At 42.5% G+C, this 18,260-nt stretch overlaps 1 protein-coding gene across 2 annotated transcripts in view; it reads right to left on the minus strand.

Annotated features, from left to right (window-relative positions):
• ccdc135 (coiled-coil domain containing 135) overlaps positions 1 to 18,260 on the minus strand; it is a 99,866-nt gene that overhangs the window by 60,583 nt on the left and 21,023 nt on the right. For both annotated transcript variants that reach the window (XM_080202038.1, XM_080202037.1), the window contains exons 4-5: positions 13,710 to 13,835; positions 4,861 to 5,055 (exon numbers count right to left, since the gene is read on the minus strand). In XM_080202038.1, coding sequence (XP_080058164.1) covers positions 4,861 to 5,055; positions 13,710 to 13,835 — 321 coding nt within the window. The remainder of the gene's footprint in view (positions 1 to 4,860; positions 5,056 to 13,709; positions 13,836 to 18,260) is intronic.

An 18,260-nucleotide genomic window follows, 5' to 3' on the forward strand; every position in this document is an offset into this window, starting at 1 on the left:
GAGGCTGCCCGAGAGCCAAAATGGCAGCCTTAAAAAAAAGTGAAGGTCAGATTACTGCTCCTCAGTGACAGGAAGTCCTCCACTCGGGAACTGCCAGCCAATCTGGTAGTTCTAGCAGTCCCAGAAACGCCGGAACTCAGTATTGGGCACTGCTGGCACAGCAAACATTTCCACAATGGCAACTGGAGTTGGTAAGTCTCAGGTTGTTAGGGCAGGCAGAGATTGGATACCCTGGGAAAGGGCACCGGGCCAGAGGGAGAGGCACAAAGGCAGGTAACATCTTGGAGAGGAGTGCTCCCAATTACTCAAACCTGCTAAAAGACGTATGGCCCTTTTTTTTCCACCTATTAACCAGTAATGTTACAGTTGTGACTGTGGCAGTTGAATTACCGAATTCAGTTTGGCTAATGAGTCAAGAGATTTGAAAAGATATAAGGAAAATTTAAATGAAGAGAGATTAGCCTTCAGAAGCAAGGAAAATGAAACTTGAATAAAAGAAAGAAAAAGGACAGGGGTTTTTGAAATAAAAGGAAGACATAGCCAGCTACAAAACATAGAAATCAAACAACTCGTAGAAACTCTACAGTGCAGAAGGAGGCCATTCAGCCTATCGACAACTATCCCATCCCAGGCCCTATCCCCCCAACCCCACACATTTATCCCACTAATCCCTCTAATCTACACATCCCAGGACACTATGGGCAATTTAGCATGGCCAACCCACATAACCTGTACTTGAGCACCTGAAGGAAACTCACGCAGATTCGGGGAGAATGTGCAAACTCCACACTGACAGTGACTCAAGCCAGGAATCAAACCACCATGCCACTGTGCCACCCCCCCCAGAAGAACTGTGATTCACATTTAAAAAGGAGAAATTGGGAAAGAAGGCAGATATTGATTGCAGTTAACAAGTTCAGAAGGAAACAGAGAAAAAGTCTCAGGGAACTTGTCTGACTAGCACGGGAAAGTTTAAAGCTGAACAGAGTCTCCAGGGAACCATCCCTGCACTAAGAGTTCACGGGCAGTCAAAAGTGACAGTTTTGGAACAAAAGAAGTCCTTTAGCTGATTGAAATAAAGAAAATGGGCAGAATTTTACAAGAATGATTTCAAGTGTCCAGCTAGTGTGAAAATGGGAGAGTTGCAAATCTGTTTCTTCAGTGAATTTTTACACACAATCTTGTGACATAATGCATGAAAAAAATCAGCTAGACCATTTCTAGCTGCTACAGGCAGTGGGAGGAGCTTGATTCGCCAGTCAGCAGCAAAGGGAATTGCTGCCTCTGTCTGCATGTGCGTGATAGCAACTGGTAAGGTCTGACAAAGAGAGACTTGTCAGGCCTCTGCTGTTGTAGCCAGCCTCATCCAACTATCTCCCCCCCAACCCCAGCCTGCCGTCGCAGGTGCCCATGGCCTATCACGAGCCCCACACCACCTGGAAATATAGCCCCAGCAACCTCACCCTGCCACCTACCACCCAGACCAATTACACCCCCCTCCCCCTCCCACCGATCGTAGGCAGAGTGGCAGCAGGCCCCGCCTTCCTCTCCCACCAATCACATCTGCAGAGTGGCAGCGAGACTCCCCCCAATCCCCCCTGTACCGATTGCAATGCAGAGTGGCAGCTGACCCCCTCCTCTCCTTCAGACCCGACATCCATACCCGCCTCTTCAGGCCCCTGGAACTACCCTGCCCAATAGGCATTGCCAAGGTGCCAGGCTGGCACTGCTCAGGGGGAACAGGTGTTTTCCTTGCCAGACAGAACCTCTGCCGGTGAGGCCATAAAGGCAAGCGGGCCCGGACGGTTCAGTGCCGGGCTTACTAATGCCATTTAAATTAGATTAATACTAGTTTAAATAAATTATTCTGCCTCTCACCGGAGACTGACCTCGCCAGAAACTCAGCTCCTGTAAGATTGCGAGAAACAAGTCATCGGGCATGATCCTGATTTCTCGGTTTTCGTGCTACTTTACTGGCTCACTCCACCCATTGATGGGTGGGCGAACCAATAAAATTCCATCCAATAAGGTAAAAAGTTGAAAGAAAATAATGGTCTTGAAGTACTTTCTCAGTCCACTGCCTCCTCAAGTGTAAACCCATCCAGTGGGGTGGCTTTAAATGCAGCCCATGATCTCTGTTTCTCTCTCTCTACAAATGCTGCCGGACCTGCTGAGTGTTTTCCAGCATTTTCTTTCGTTATGGTACAATTGCCTGTGGAACAGAAATGCAGCCCAGGTTCCCACTCCTGATCGCTACACAGGTGCATGGACAATATTGAGAACAGCGATAATGCCTGGCTGGCAGTCTCCATGGTTGGGATGTCAGATGGCACTTCCCAGCTAAGCTCAAATGGCTAATTGGGTGGAGTGCTGGAGGGACACTGTGCCTTATGGCCCAGGCCCCAGGAAGAGAGTCAATGTGATTACAAAAGGGTAGGGAAGACCATAAGAACATTTCCTTTCAGTGAAATCAAGTGAAAATGTCCAAGTGGATCTTCTATAGAATGTTTGATACTTAAAGTAAAATAAATATTTCAAAAGTTAAACTATGCTGTGTCCTTATATTTTTAAACTGTATGCAGAATGGTAGAAGATAGAAATACTTGCCTCCAAAGAATATTTCTACTTAAGATTGCTGTGTGAAATTTGAGTCTCATTAAGTATTCATAATTAATTACTAATTAAAATTATTCAAACGCACACAAGAACAAAGAAAAACAACTTTTTTAAAAAAAACTATTGCTCTTGATGCAGATCTTTTCTAAGCTACCTGGAGGTTTGTGAAGACAGCTATCTGGATATATGTTTTAAGCCACTCTGTTCTGATGCAGGTTAACAGGGGTATTGGAGTGACAGCTGATTTGAGAGTCTAGATGCAGTTGGCCTGGCTGGTAGAAGCAGGGTTCCATGCTCAAGACTGAGTGATGGTCAACAGTGGATCCAATGGATCCTGTGGCACTGAAGGCAGAGGAGCTGTGGCCTTGGAAAACAAAAGCTGGCTGGTTCCAGGCTGAGGATTCTCTGGGAAAGAAGTTAGTGTTCCCTTCAATCGTATGTGAGGAAGGCAACTGGAAATCACCGCATGTTGTCCTTTTCACCAGTCAAATGTAGTCACTAGAAACAATTCTTTTCAAGAATAAGGCTGACACCACTCCTGTCAACAGCTTGCTCCATGTCCATGAACTGCAGGTGGGGCCAGAACTCAAACAGTGATATACATCTTACCTGCAGTTTCTCAGCCAGCCTTCAGTAATGTTGTGAGCTTGTTTCAAGTAAATAATTTGAACATGCTTCCTGCTCTGTGTTCCCAGGTATGGTGAATGTACCAAATCACCAGGCAGAGTTAGAAAAAAGAGCATTTTGGAATAATTAAAGGGCTGCAGAACTCGTGAGGTCCCATGGTATCTACCGGTCCTCACATACAAAACTATTATGCAACATTAAAAGGATATTTGTGCACTAAGGTGGGCAAGTAGCAACGATGGCAAGTGATAACCAGCAAGAACCCTGCTTCATAAAGAAACATCAAGGTGGAGGCATTAGAAAGTATCCCAAGTGTATGTACCACACAGGTTAGATAGAATAAAGTCCCCTCCAAACCACACCATAAAACATCACAGAGCAGGATTATATACTAAATAAAGAATCTGTTCAATCTCCGCCGGATACTGCACCTATTGTGTAGAGTTATAGAGGTTTACAGCATGGAAACAAGCCCTTCGGCCCAACTTGTCCATGCCACCCTTAAGCTAGTCCCAGTTGCCTGCATTTGGTCCATTTCCCTCCATACCCATCTTACCTATGTAATTATCTAAATGCTTTTTAAAAAGACAAAATTGTATCCACCTCTACTATCTCTGACAGCTTGTTCCAGACACTCAGCACCCTCTGTGTGAAAAAATTTGCCCCTCTGGACCCTTTTGTATCTCTTCACTCTCGCTTTAAACCTATGCTGTCTAGTTTTAGACTCCCCTACCTTTGGGAAAAGATCTTGACTACCTAGCTGACCTAAGCCCCTCATTATTTTATAGAGCTCTATAAGATCACCCCTCAGCCTCCTATGCTCCAGAGAAAAAAGTCCCAGTCTATCCAGCCTCTCCTTATAACTCAAACCATCAAGTCCCGATAGCATCCTAGTAAATCTCTTCTGCACTCTTTCTAGTTTAATAATATCCTTTCTATAATGGGGTGACCAGAACTGTTCACAGTATTCCAAGTCAGGCCTTACCAATGTCTTGAACAACTTCAACACGTAGAAAAGATCTGTAGAATAAAGTTCCCTCTACCCTGTCCTATCAAATACATCCAGGCAGTTACAGCTCAGATTACATAGAATAAAGTTCCATCTACAATGTACCATCCAACACTCTCAATGCAGTTCCAGCACAGATTAGGCAGCATTAAACACATTGTGGACAGTGTGCTTTAGTAATAAAGTTCTCTGTACACTGTCCAATTAAACACTCTAAAGGTAGCTATAACACAGGTTAGCACAGTTGTGAGACATTTTGCATCAACTCCACTCCCACCTGCCTCCCCGCAACCACACACACACACACACACACACACACACACACACACACACACACACACACACACACACACACACACACACACACACACCCCTCCCCCCCCCTACTTGAGTTTGGCTATTACATTAGTTGGAAACAGATAAGATTCTACACTGTCCTATTAAACGCTCCCTGGGTTCGATACAGAGGAAAATTATGTCCACGCTTTTATAAAAATATGCTCCAACCTTAGAAGAGCACAGTGCCACCTGCTTTCTAGCCCACTGTAGCATGTTTCCATTCTCACAGTTGCAACTTGGCCAATAGTTGTGCAAAATTTGCTCCTTACTAGCTCACTTTCTTTCAGCAGAGGACAGATCTCCCTTGTTTCATCCACCAGACACATTTCCTTGACGGCATATCCACTGACACAATATGCATCGTACCCTGTTCCGAGCAGTAATGAGCAGAGCAGGTTGCTGAAGTCAAAGCAGTTTCCTTTCTGACGTTTCAGGACAGTGGTCGGAGAAAACAAGTAATCTGGCTGTTAGAAGAGACAAGAAAATAAACATTCAGCATGCACCTAAAAAGTCAAAATTAAAAACATGCAAGCTCTAAGTCAAGCCATATACAATACACAAGAATTGACATAAAGCCATTCAACAAAATAAATAACAAACTCAGAATAAGCGTGGCACAATGTGTATTTTTCCTTTGTGATTCTAAGTGAGCATTACCAAATAATTTAGCATAACCGTTAGCCACATTGGCTACGCTTGTGACATTTCTGAGTTAGGAAGAAATAATTTATATAGCACCTTTCACAACTTCAGGATGTCCCAACATTAAAAAGACATATTATTGCTGAAACATTGACTGTCTTGTGCTCTGTACTTATGGCTATGAGGAATGGGGCAATGATTGTCCCAAATCAACTACATACAGACAAAGCGGACATTCAGTCCATCAGACTGATCTGAGAACTGGCCCCAGAGGTTAAAGGGCATAGGTTTGACCCATTTATTATCTCATCATCATATTTAAATAACTTCTCATGTATCTGGAAATCATAGGACATAGAACATTACAGCACAGTAGAGGCACTTTGGCCCTCAATATTGCGCCAACCTGTGAAACCAATCTAAAGCCCATCTAACCTACACTATTCCAATATCACCCATATGTTTATCCAATGACCAATTAAATGCCCTTAATGTTGGTGAATCCACTATTGTTGCAGACAGGGCATTCCATGCTCTTACTACGCTCTGAGTAAAGGACCTACCTCTGATATGTGTTCCATATCTATCACCCCTCAATTTAAGACTATGCCCCCTTGAGCTAGCCATCTCCATCTGAGGAAAAAAGCTCACACCGTCCACCCTATCTAATCCTCTGATCATCTTATATGCCTCTATTAAGTCACCTCTTAACCTCCTTCTCTCTAATGAAAACAGCCTGAAGTTCCTCAACCTTTCCTCATAAGACCTTCCCACCATACCAGGCAACATCCTGGTAAATCTCCTCTGCACCCTTTCCAATGCTTCTACATCCTTCCTATAATGCGGCAACCAAAACTGTACACAATACTCCAAGTGCGGCCGCACCAGAGTTTAGTACAGCTGCAACATGACCTCATTGCTCCTAAACTCAATCCCTCTACCAATAAAAGCTAACACACTGTACACCTTCTTAACAACCCTATCAACCTTGCTGCCAACTTTCAGGGATCTATGCACATGGACACCGAGATCTCTCTGCTCAATCACACTAATATATAAATAAAGCATATAGAGAGAGAGAGAGAGAGTATAACATATCTATACAATCGTAATGGAATTCTGGATTGTTGGCAGAAAATGCCTTTTTGAATTTACGTTTCTAAAAATGACTGGATCGATTTCCCCAGGGAACTGAATGGTATATTTGCCACTCGATGTAAAACTGAGCCAGGTCCAATCTTCAGTCAATCCTTGAGTTACTTGATCTGGAAGCAAGGGTCCTGCAATTGGCTTCAGCACTCAAGAAAGGGAAATCAGCCCTCTGATTGCTATCCAGTGATTTTGGCTCGAAGAGATGGAAGTCAGCTGAAGTCAGTGCCCGACTGCATTGCCCTGCTCAATCAAATAACTTGCCACTACTAAGTCACTACTAAGGATTGCTCTGAATAGTTGTCACTTGGCCTTAATATTGGAGAGTAATTTGTCACTTTAAATCCATTTCCTGTGCAATGAAAGAGAATGGAAGGAATTGGAAAATGTCAGGCTATTCCTGACCTTGTTTAGATATTGTAGGTATGATGATTTTTTAAAATTTGATTTATTATTGTCACGTGTATCAGTATACAGTGAAAAGTATTGTTTCTTGTGCGCTATACAGACAAAGCATACCATTCATAGAAAAGGAAACAAGAGAGTGCAGAATGTAGTGTTACAGACAGAGCTAAGGAAAAAGGTCAACTTGACGCAAGGTAAATCTATTCAAAAGTCTGACAGCAACAAGGAAGAAGCAGTTCTTGAGTCGGTTTGTATGTGACCTCAGACTTTTGTATCTTTTTCCTGACAGAAGAAGGTGGAAGAGAGAATGTCCGGGATGTGTGGGGCCCTTAATTATGCTGGCTGCTTTGCCCAGGCAGCGAAAAGTACAGACAGAATCAATAGAAGGGAGGTTGGTTTGCGTGATGAATTGGGCTACATTCACGACATTTTGTATTTTCTTGCGGTCTTGGGCAGAGCAGGAGCCATACCAAGCTGTGATACAACCAGAAATAATGCTTTCTACGATGCATATGTAAAAATTGGTGAGAGTCTTAGCAGACATGCCAAATTTCTTTAGTCTTCTGAGAAAGTTGGTGGGCTTTCTTAACTATAGTGCCGAACTGTGTCAGCTTGACTCAGTGAGTAGCACACATGTCTTAGTCAGAAGGTAGTGAGATCAAGCCCTACTCCGTATATATCTAAATAGAAGTTATGATTATATGTCAGGAGAGTTCATCGCCAAGGCCAGCACACCCAGTTCATAGTGCTCCTAAGTTTCGCACGTTATGTTTCCTTTCAATATACCCTGAATGCACTTGAGAGAGATCCATAATTCCTATGGAGAACAACATACTAATATACAGCTCCTTCAAAATACAGACGATTACGGAATTCAGTCGGATTCTCCTAGTCTTTCAACTTCACCTCCATGGTTGGACTGGCAGAACTCCCAGGGAATTGGCCAAGACCCAGCATAGATTATGAGAAACAATCATGTAAATTGGACATGTTTTCACTCGAGAAGAAGGTTAAGTGGTAATTTAATTGCTGGTTTTACAATTCTAAAGGATCTAGATAACGTAGATCATTATCCACTATTTCACCTTGTCCAGAGCAGTAGTGTCAGAGGACAGGGATTGTTTTTGGAGTGAAGTCAGATCCAGCGTGCATGTAAAGAGAGTATGCTTTTACCAAAATCAGGGTGAACCTGATTTTGTGTACTTGTTGAAAAAGTGACCAAAGTAATGTATAAGAATGTCAATGTGTGTAATTTATACAGAATAGAATCATAGAATTCTTATAGTGTGGAAGGAGGCCATTTGGCCCATCAAACATGCACAGTCAACAATCCCATCCAAGCCCTATCCCTGTAACCCCCATATTTACCCCACTAGTCCCCCTGACATTAAGAAGCAATTTAGCCAATCCACCTAACCTGTACATCTTTGGAGCGTGGAGTTGGGGGGGGAACCAGAGCACCCGGAGGAAACTCACAGAGACACAGGGAGAATGTGCAAACTCCACACAAACAGTAACCAGAGGTCAGAATTGAACCCCAGGTCCCTGGTGCTGTCAGCCGTGCTAACCATGGTGCCACTGTGCCCCAATATGGATTGAGGTTTAAAAATCAGCCAATATCTCATTGAGTAGCAGATTGGCAGGGAAGGCTTGAAGGATTAAAGACCCTACTCCCCTCCATCACTGGGGTTTTCCTCACATAGTGTCTGGATCTGTTGTAGACTCAGTAACAGAAATTGATTGTTATAATTAGCCAACAACTCCATTGTATCTTGTGGCTAGCAGAATGGTAGAAATAGATGAATGGTCACCTTTTCCAGATCGTTGAACGGTGGCACAGTGATTAGCACTGCTGCTCACAGTTCCAGGGATCTGGGTTTGATTCCCTGCTTGGATGACTGTCTGCATGTTCTTGCTGTGTCTGGGTGGGTTTCCTCCAGGTGCTCCAGTTTCCTTCCACAGTCTGAAACACATGCTGGTTAGGTGCATTGGCCATACTAAATTCTCCCTCAGTGTACCTGAACAGGCGCTGGAGTGTGGTGACTGGAGGATTTTCACAGTAACTTCATTGCAGTATGAATGTAATTCTATTTGTGACGCTGATAAATAAATAAAAATGGTGAGAAGGGCCTTGAAGCTGGGCAGCCATCAGAGCAAGTCCAGCTTTAAAGAGGCAGCAGCCTGGAATGGAGGGTAAGGTGAGGGCCCTTCAAAATGGAGGCACCCTCTCTCCTACATCTTTTTTATTCATTCATGGGACATGGGCATCGCTGGCTGGCCAACATTTATTGCCCATTCCTTGTTGCCCTTGGAGGGCAGTTGAGAGTTAACCATGTTGCTGTGGTTCTGAAGTCACACGTAGGCCGGACCATGTAAGGACAGCAGATTTCCTTCTCTAAAGGACATTAGTGAACCAGATAGGGTTTTTCCAACAATCGACAATGATTTCATGGTCATCAGTAGAGTCTTAATTCCAGATTTTTTTTTATTGAATTCAAATTGCACCATCTGCCATGGTGGGATTTGAACCCGAGTCCCCAGAACATTCGCTAAATTTCTGGATTAATAGTCTAGCGATAGTACTCCCAAGTCATCGTCTCCCCATTGTTTTAAATCTTAACTTAAAAATGGATCTTGCAAATGATGATAGTGTCCCTTTAAGAAATGCATTTATATTATGTTTCTTGTGATGGGTATGTTTGAAATTCAGCTTTCATTTACACGGTGCCAATTTGTCTGCTATACAGGCGGCTCCATGCTGAGAATGCAGGAGAATAATTGGATTTAGATAATGGTATATGCGTTTTAATCTGAGTTAATGCCTTTTTGTTTAAGTTCTTTCCCCCTGGGGTGTCAGAGTGGGATTTGATTAGGTTGATTGACAGTGCAGAGTCATGTGAGTGGGTGGAGATAAGCTTGCAGGAAAATACAGTTCTCTTTGATTTTTAAACAGCGAGTTTCTGCCTAGTCCTGAAAGAAGCAAGAAAACAAAGAACAAAGAACAAAGAAAATTACAGAATAGGAACAGGTCCTTCGGCCCTCCAAGCCTGCACCGACCATGCTGCCCGACTTAACTAAAACCCCCTACCCTTCTGGGGACCATCTCCCTCTATTCCATCCTATTCATGTATTTGTCAAGACGCCCCTTAAAAGTCACAACCATATCTGCTTCCATTACCTCCCCCAGCAATGAGTTCCAGGCACCCACTACTCTGTGTAAAAAATCTACCTCGTACATCTCCTTTAAACTTTGTCCCTCGCACCTTAAACCTACGCCCCCTGGTAATTGACTCTTCCACCCTGGGAAAAAGCTTCTGACTATCCATTCTGTCCATGCCTCTCATAATCTTGTAGACTTCTAGCAGGTATCTCCTCAACCTCCGTTGCTCCAGAGAGGACAAACCAAGTTTCTCCATCTCTCCTCATAGCAAATGCCCACATACCAGGCAATATCCTGGTAAATCTTTTCCTGTACCCTCTCCAAAACCTCCACATCCTTCTGGTAGTGTGGTGACCAGATTTGAACACTATATTCCAAGTGCAGCCTAATTAAGGTTCTATAAAGCTGCAAACATGACTTGCCAATTTTTAAACTCAATACTCCATACGATGAAGGCAAGTATGCCGTATGCCTTCTTGACTACCTTCTCCATCGGCATTGCCACTTTCAGTAACCTGTGTACCTGTACACCCAGATCCCTTTGCCTATCAATACTCTTAAGGGTTCTGCCATTTACTGTATATTTCCTATCAGTATTAGACATTCCAAAATGCATTACCTCACATTTATCCAGATTAAACACCATCTGCCATCTCTCTGCCCAAGTCTCCAAATGATCTATATCCTGCTGTATCCTCTGATGGTCCTCATCACTATCCACAAATCCACCAACCTTTATCTCATCGCAAACTTACTAATCAGCCCAGTTACATTTTCCTCCAAATCATTTTCTCTCTCTCTCTGGAGGCTGCTGTTTGGGCTAACTGAAGACAGATCTCTTTCTGTCTCTCTTTCTCTATAGATGTTAGACAAGATCGACAAGAAGGCAAATGGAATATTGGCCTTTATCGCAAGGGGGATGGAGTATAAAAGCAGGGAGGTCTTGCTTCAATTGTACAAGGTACTGGTGAGGCCGCAACTAGAATACTGTGTGTAATTTTGGTCCCCGTATTTGCAAAAGGATATATTGGCTTTGGAGGGAGTGCAGAGAAGGTTCACCAGGTTGATTCCAGAGATGAGGGGGTTAGCTTATGAGGAGAGGTTGATTAGACTGGGCCTGTACTTGTTGGAGTTTAGAAGGCTGAGGGGAGATCTTATAGAGACATATAAAATAATGAAGGCCTAGACAGGGTAGGAGCAGAGAAATTATTTCCACTTAGAAAGGAAACAGGAACTAGAGAGCACAGCCGCAAAATAAGGAGGAGTCAATTTAGAGCAGGGTTGAGGAGGAACTTCTTCTCCCAGCCGGTAGTGATTCTTTGGAATTCTCTGCCCATTGAAGCAGTGGAAGCTACCTTCTTAAATGTGTTTAAGACACAGATAGATAGATTTTTGACCAATAACGGAATTAAGGGTTATGGGGACAGGCAGGTAAGTGGAACTAAACCACTATCAGATAAGCCATGATCTTATTGAATGGCAGGACAGGCTTGAGGGGCTAGATTGCCTACTCCTGCTCCTATTTCTTATGTTCTTATGTTTAAAGGCTCTAGGGCTGTTAACAAATAAAAACAAGTAAGCCTGAGTTGCTTGCTAGCTGATTTTGAACAGGAGTTTAAGTCTATAAGAGGAATATTGCTTAAATTGAAACTAATAGAGATAGGATAGCAGTTAAAAATTGCATCTTGTCATGTTTAAGTACTTGAACTGGTAAAAGTTAAGCCAATTCATTTGTTATAGTTAAACTGCATTGTTAAAATAAAGCTTGTTTTGATAAAAGCTGTCTGGTGTGTCAGTAAAATCACACTTAGAGTGAAACACCTTATCCTCACACTAATGGTAAATTAGAAAAACAGTTGGGTCTAGTCGGATTTCATAACATACTTTAAGGTTTCTGTTCTGGTATCCTAACACAGGCCACAATTGTGAATGGGGGGAAGGGTAGGGAGGCTATCTACTAGGCTGCCTGTGGCCACTCCTGCATTCAGGCAGGAAGATCCCAGTCAGCCTTTTTTAATTGGCTTTAATATTTTGCTAATGAGTCATGTAGGTTGTCAGTTCTACTGCACCATCGCATTTCTGAAAAATGACCTGGAGACAGGATAGAATTAAGGAACTGCTGTGCCTGCCACTGGAGCCACTTGTAACTCCCACCTATCTCCATTTCCAGCCCAGACAGGAGTTCAAAATTCAGCCCATAGAGTCATTACGTGTGCTTTTCCTAAGTGAACAGAACGTGAACCAAATCTCTTTTGTTAGCCTGTGGATAGGTTACAACAGTGGACTGGGAGAATCCCTGGAGCATTTTAGAGCCTAAGTTTCAAAATGCTGCAGTGATTGGTCCAACTGGCTGACACATTAACAATCTTCAGGACAGCTAACATTGAGAACAAAGGAACATGTATAGGTGGATGAGGATTACATTTAAATGTTCTAAAAACTATAAATGAATAATTAAATAAACATTCAACTGAAATAGACAACAACAACCTGCATTTATAAAGTATTTTAACGAACTAAAATGTTCTGAAGCACTAAATAGGAGTGTTACCCAACAAAAGTTTACACCTTGCCAACTGAAGTGGTGTTAAAACAAAGGATCGAAAGCTTTAACAATGAAGGAGCATTCTAAAAGGGAAAATTGGTTGCAGAGATTTAGGGAAGAATAGAAGAGCTCAGGGTCATGAAAATTGAGGATGCATCAGAGATCTTGGAGAGTTGAGGTGTAGGGCTGGAGGAGATTATAGATCGGGAGAGACCATGGAAGGAATCGAAAACAAGGATTAAATTAAAAATCAAAGTACACCTAGCTCGGATAATGGGTGAATGGGACTTGGTGAGAGTTAGAATACAAGCAGATGAGACGTGAGTAAGTTCACGTTTGCAGGCATTGCAAAGTTGGAGACCTGCCAGGACAACACTGATATAATTGTGTCCACAGGTAACAAAGGCATGGATGAAATCTTCAGAAGTAGATAATTTGATGCAAGGGTGGAGACAGGCACTGCCAGAAAGGTGAAAGTAGACAGTCTTATTGATGGAGCGGGTACTGGATACGCAGTCTATCTTACAGTCAAACAATTTGGTTCAGCTTTAACAGTTGCAGGGAAGTAGGTGGAGTTGGTGACTAATGAATTGTGTTTGTTGAGAGGAGTGAGTCAATGGCTTCAGTCTACCCAATATTTCATTGGATGTTACGAACTAAGAAGGAGGATAACTTACCATGGTCACATTTACATAGGATGTCTTTTGTGACTATAAGAGCCATTCCAAAGCTGCAGGAAGGGTAGAAATCTGATTTAAGAGTTTAAATTGGGATGTTGGGAATACATTTTAGAGGCAATAACACAGTCAAGGTCTTTGAGAGAGGGAAGGGAGCAAACATTCTGTATGCATCCTATGCTCCTCTAACTCCATGTTCCTTGTTGCCACAGCTCTCTCACCAGTGACTGCTCTTTTAATTATTGTACCCTGATCCTCTTGAGGTTTCCGCAACACATCTGCCTTGTCATCTGCCTTGATGCCATCAAAATTTTCCTTTATAGCACTTGTATTTAACCATTTTATTTGTGTCCTTACTTTTTCATGTTTGGCAGGTGCTCTTTGTGCAAAATGCTCAGAAATGTCTGTCTCAATATTTGAAGTACTACAGGAAAGGTAAGTTCTTCATGTTATCAGAAATTATGGCTCTCTGAGGAATCTGCTGTTTTACACTAGTGATTCTTTCAACTGAAAAAGGAGTTGCAATGTGAGATTTCTTACCACGTCAAAGACAGGATCTAAAGAATCCACTATTAAAAAGTCGGACACAAACTGGGCACATCCTTCCCAGTTGTAGAGTTCCTCATGCTTCAGCAATGTTGGGCGGAGAGTGGTACTTACAAATTTCTGTTGATAGAAAGGAAAATTAACTGTTTGGCTTATTCACATCATATTTTATTGCTAATAAAATAGACTTGTATACATTCATTATCTCATTCACTAGCTGGTTTAAGATTTATGAACCTCTCAGTCTACATTCATGCACAGCACTTAGTGAAGAACTGCATGTTGAAGATTGATTGGACCAGCAAAGTCCTTTACCACCCAACCTGCCCTGTGTTTCATGGTGGCAGGAAGCATCTCGCCATTGGCCAGTGGCGGGATCTCCTGGTCCCACCGTTGTCAATGTGGTTTCAAGTTGAATGCACCCCTCACCGCCATGAAACCCATGGCGGGGTGCACCGCCAGCAGGACTGGAAGATCCTGGCAGCGTGAATGGCTGGAAAGTTCAGGCACATGAGTTTGTCCTCTCACAGCCAGAGAATTGAGCTCACCTTAGACAGAGAATAAGGCCTACTTGTGCTCAGAGATTTCAGTTCGCAAATGGCCATCCAGGTAGACAATTCAACCCACATAATCTGTCATTGGTCAGTGAGTTCTGTCTGCCTGTGGACGCGGAGCACAGTCTTTTTTAGTTATTCATGGCATGTGATCCTTGAGGTTACAGATTGTGATGGAGTACAAGTCTACTGCTGCTGATGGCCCATAGCATTTCTAGGATGCCCAATTCTTGAGCTATTAGATCTGTTTTGAACCTATCCCACTGAACATGGTGATAGTGCCACAGAACATGATTGAGGGTGTTCTCAGTGTGAAGATCGGTGCTCCACAAGGACAGTCACACCACCAATACCAAGAGATGGATGCATCTGAGACAGGTAGATTCATGAGGACAAGGTCAAGTTGGTATTTTCACCACCTGCTGCATGCACAATCTGGCAATTATGTCATTTGGAACTCAACTATCTGAGACAGTGATGGTGGTACCAAGTCAGTTTTGGCTCCAGACATTGAAATCCCCACCCAGAAGACATTCTGTGTCCTTGCTACCCTCTGTGCCTCTTCTAAATAGAGTTCAGTACCAGCTGGGGAGGGCATTGGGTACTAATCAGCAGAAGGTTATGTTGCTCATTTCTGACCTGTGACTTCAAGGCGGTCCATAGTCAATGTTAAAGACTCTGACGACTGCTATCACCTCTTGTGGGTCAGTCCTGCTGTTTGTAAGTTAATAAGATATAGGAGTAGAATTAAGTTATTCGGCCCATCGAGTTCACTCCACCATTCAATTGTGGCTGATATCTTCTGCACCCCTATTTTCCTGCCTTCTGCCCATAACCTTTCAGCACATTACCAATTAAAAATCCATCTAACTCCTCCTTAGCTTTACTCACTGTCCCAGCATTTGGGGTAGGGAATTCACAGATTCACAACACTTTGGGAGAAGTAGTTCCTCCTCAACCCTGTTTTAAATTTGCTACCGCTTATCCTAAGACAATGACCTCTCATCCTAGAATGCCTCACCAGCAGAAGCATCTGCTCCACGTCTACTTTATGCATACCTTTTATCATCTTGAATACCTCAATTTGATCTCCCCTTATTCTTCTAAATTCCATAGAGTATAGGTCTAAACTGTTCAATCTCTATTCATATGACAAACCCTTCATCTCTGGAAGCAATCTAGTGAACCTCCTCCAAACTTTCTCCAATGCCACTACATCGTTCTTCAAATAAGAGGACCAAAACTGAGCACAATACTCCAGGTGCAGCCTCACCAATGCCTTGTATTGTTGCAACAATACTTCCTTACCATTATATTCTATTCCTTTAGTTATATGTACCAATATTCCATTTGTTTTCTGTATTATAGAAACCCTACAGTGCAGAAAGAGGCCATTTGGCCCACTGAGTCTGCACTGCCACCACAATCCCACCCAGGCCCTACCCCCATATTCCTACATATTTACCCTCTTATCCCTCTAACCTATGCATCTCAGGACACTAAGGAGCATTTTTAACATGGCCAATTAACCTAATCCGCACATCTTTGGACTATCTGCTGTACCTGCATGCTAGTTTTCTGCGACTCATGAACAAGGACGCCCGAAGTTTCTCCCCATTTAGATAATAATTTGGCTTCCAATTTTAGCGACCAAAATGTATGACCACACATTTATCCATGTTAAACTCCATCTGCCACATTTTGGCCCACTCTCCTAACCTATCTATATTCATTTGTAAGGTTCTTATTTCCTCATTGCAATTTACTGACCCACCTATTTTCATGTCATCTGCAAATTTGGCTATCGAGCCCTCTATCCCTGTATCCAAGTCATTAATATCGATTGTAAATAGCTGGGGCCCAAGGACCAAACTCTGTGGCACCCCACTAGTTACTTCTTGCCATCCAGAAAAAATTATCCCAATTGTCTTCTGTCCATCAATCAGTCACCTATCCAAGCTAATAAACTACCCCTAATCCCATGTGATCTAACCTTGTGAATTAACCTTTAGTATGGCAAACTTATCAAATGCTTTCTAGAATTCAGATATACTATATCTACAGGATCCCCATTATCCACTTTGATTGTTGCATCCTCAAACAACTCTAGCAAATTAGACAAACATGATTTACATTTCATAAAACCATGCTAATTCGGATGAATAGTGTTTTGACTTTCCCAACGTCCTGATATTGCTTCCTTGATAATTGATTCTAACACTTTCCCAATGATGTGAAGTTGTTGCCAATGGACTGGGATAGGCACAGTAAGTAGTCTCACAACACCAGACTCATCTGATGAAGGAGCGGTGCTCCAAAAGCTTGTAGTAGCAAATAAACCTGTTGGACTTTAAGCTGGTGTTGTGAGGCTACTTACTGTACTTTCCCAACAACAGATGTTAAACTGACTGGTCTGTAATTTCCCAGGTTGTCCCTGTTGGGATGGGACATACCCAGGAATGGTGTTGGACAGATCTGGATCATTGGCTGTAAGGTATGATTATTAACTAACTAATCTGTGGGCTCTCTCTCCCAATTTTGGCACAAGTTTCCAGATGTTCTTGAGGAAGACTTTGCAGGGTTGACTGAGTAGGGTGTATCCTTGTCATGTCCAGTGCCTAGGTCAATGCCAGGTTGTCTGCCCAGTTTTATTCTTTTTTTTCCACAGAGATTCCACAGAATCACAGAATTGTTCCATCACAAAATGGGGCCATTCAGCCCATTGTGTCTGCACTGGCTCTCCACAGGAGCTATTTATCTATTGCCACTCCCCTGACATCTCCCCATAACCTTGTACATTCTTCCTTTGCAGATCACCTCTAAAGCAATGAAAGTGCACACACAGAATAAATCCTGTGGGCAAAGGCCTTTCAATTAGCAAGCAGGCAATTGTTCTCAATCAGTATTTAAAGGCTTTCCAATCTGTCAACTTCACAGCTTCATCAAGCCCCACTACTTTGTTACTTTGTTGACACTGGAGAGTTTCAGATTGCTCAAGAAACCCATCCATTTGCTGTGAAATTCAGAATTCCGTGTTACATGTCCATTTAATTTCCTTATATATTAAAATATCTAACCCACCATCTCCATGCAAGTTTCCCACCCAGTCCCAAACGTGAACTATTTGAATGTGAAGGTTATGAGTTCATGTTAGATTTCCGATACATTGGCATTTTTGATGTTTGGAGGAGAGGACAAAACTTCTAAAAGGTCAACCAACAAAAGCAACATTTTAACATTCAGTTTAATTATATGAGTCACTTGGAGAGACAGATCTAGGAGAAGGGGATATGTCAGCAGTTGTTGCGTGACTGACTGGTAGCTCTAATGATAAATATACATTCCTTGCTGTCTTTCATGGTTAGATAACCATATTGTGACATTCGTGGTAGATAAGTATGAAGGATAGGCAAGAGTACTGAAAATTATAATAGAAAAGACATGATGAATGTTTATCTAAAGTGTGCAACACATGAAAGACTTTTAAGAAGTTCACCTACAGACTGGCAGAAATTATTAATGTTTCACTAACTTTTCATCAGCAGTCTAACAATTATCTCATCCTCTCTCCTTCCCTGTTCTTTCCCAGGGTGGTCCACCTCCTTCCCCTACAATGGGTGGAATACAAAAGATTGCACCACTGGGAAGGATTTCATTTTGGGGATGAAATCCAGGTTGTGCAAGATGTGGAATTCCGCAATGTATAATTTTCACATAGTAATTTAAAACTATCAAGCTTTTGTTAAAATAGATATTAAAGGGTTTTGCTACATACATGTTAATGAGTTCATATACTAATATCACACAGCAAGATGTCACCCACTTGTCTCTCAAATACAAAAAAAATTCAGTCACGTCCACGTGCGTAACTTGCCGGCCAAAAGAAAATGCACTGTTTCAAAACACCACATATTTCTCACATTGTAAATTGACATCACAGAATACTGGAATGTACAAAGATATTTATCACTGTAATCTTTATTTCCTGTTT

Source organism: Carcharhinus amblyrhynchos, chromosome 14 (assembly GCF_965287045.1).
Source record: "Carcharhinus amblyrhynchos chromosome 14, sCarAmb.v2.hapA, whole genome shotgun sequence".
In the NCBI taxonomy this organism is placed as follows: Eukaryota; Metazoa; Chordata; class Chondrichthyes; order Carcharhiniformes; family Carcharhinidae; genus Carcharhinus; species Carcharhinus amblyrhynchos.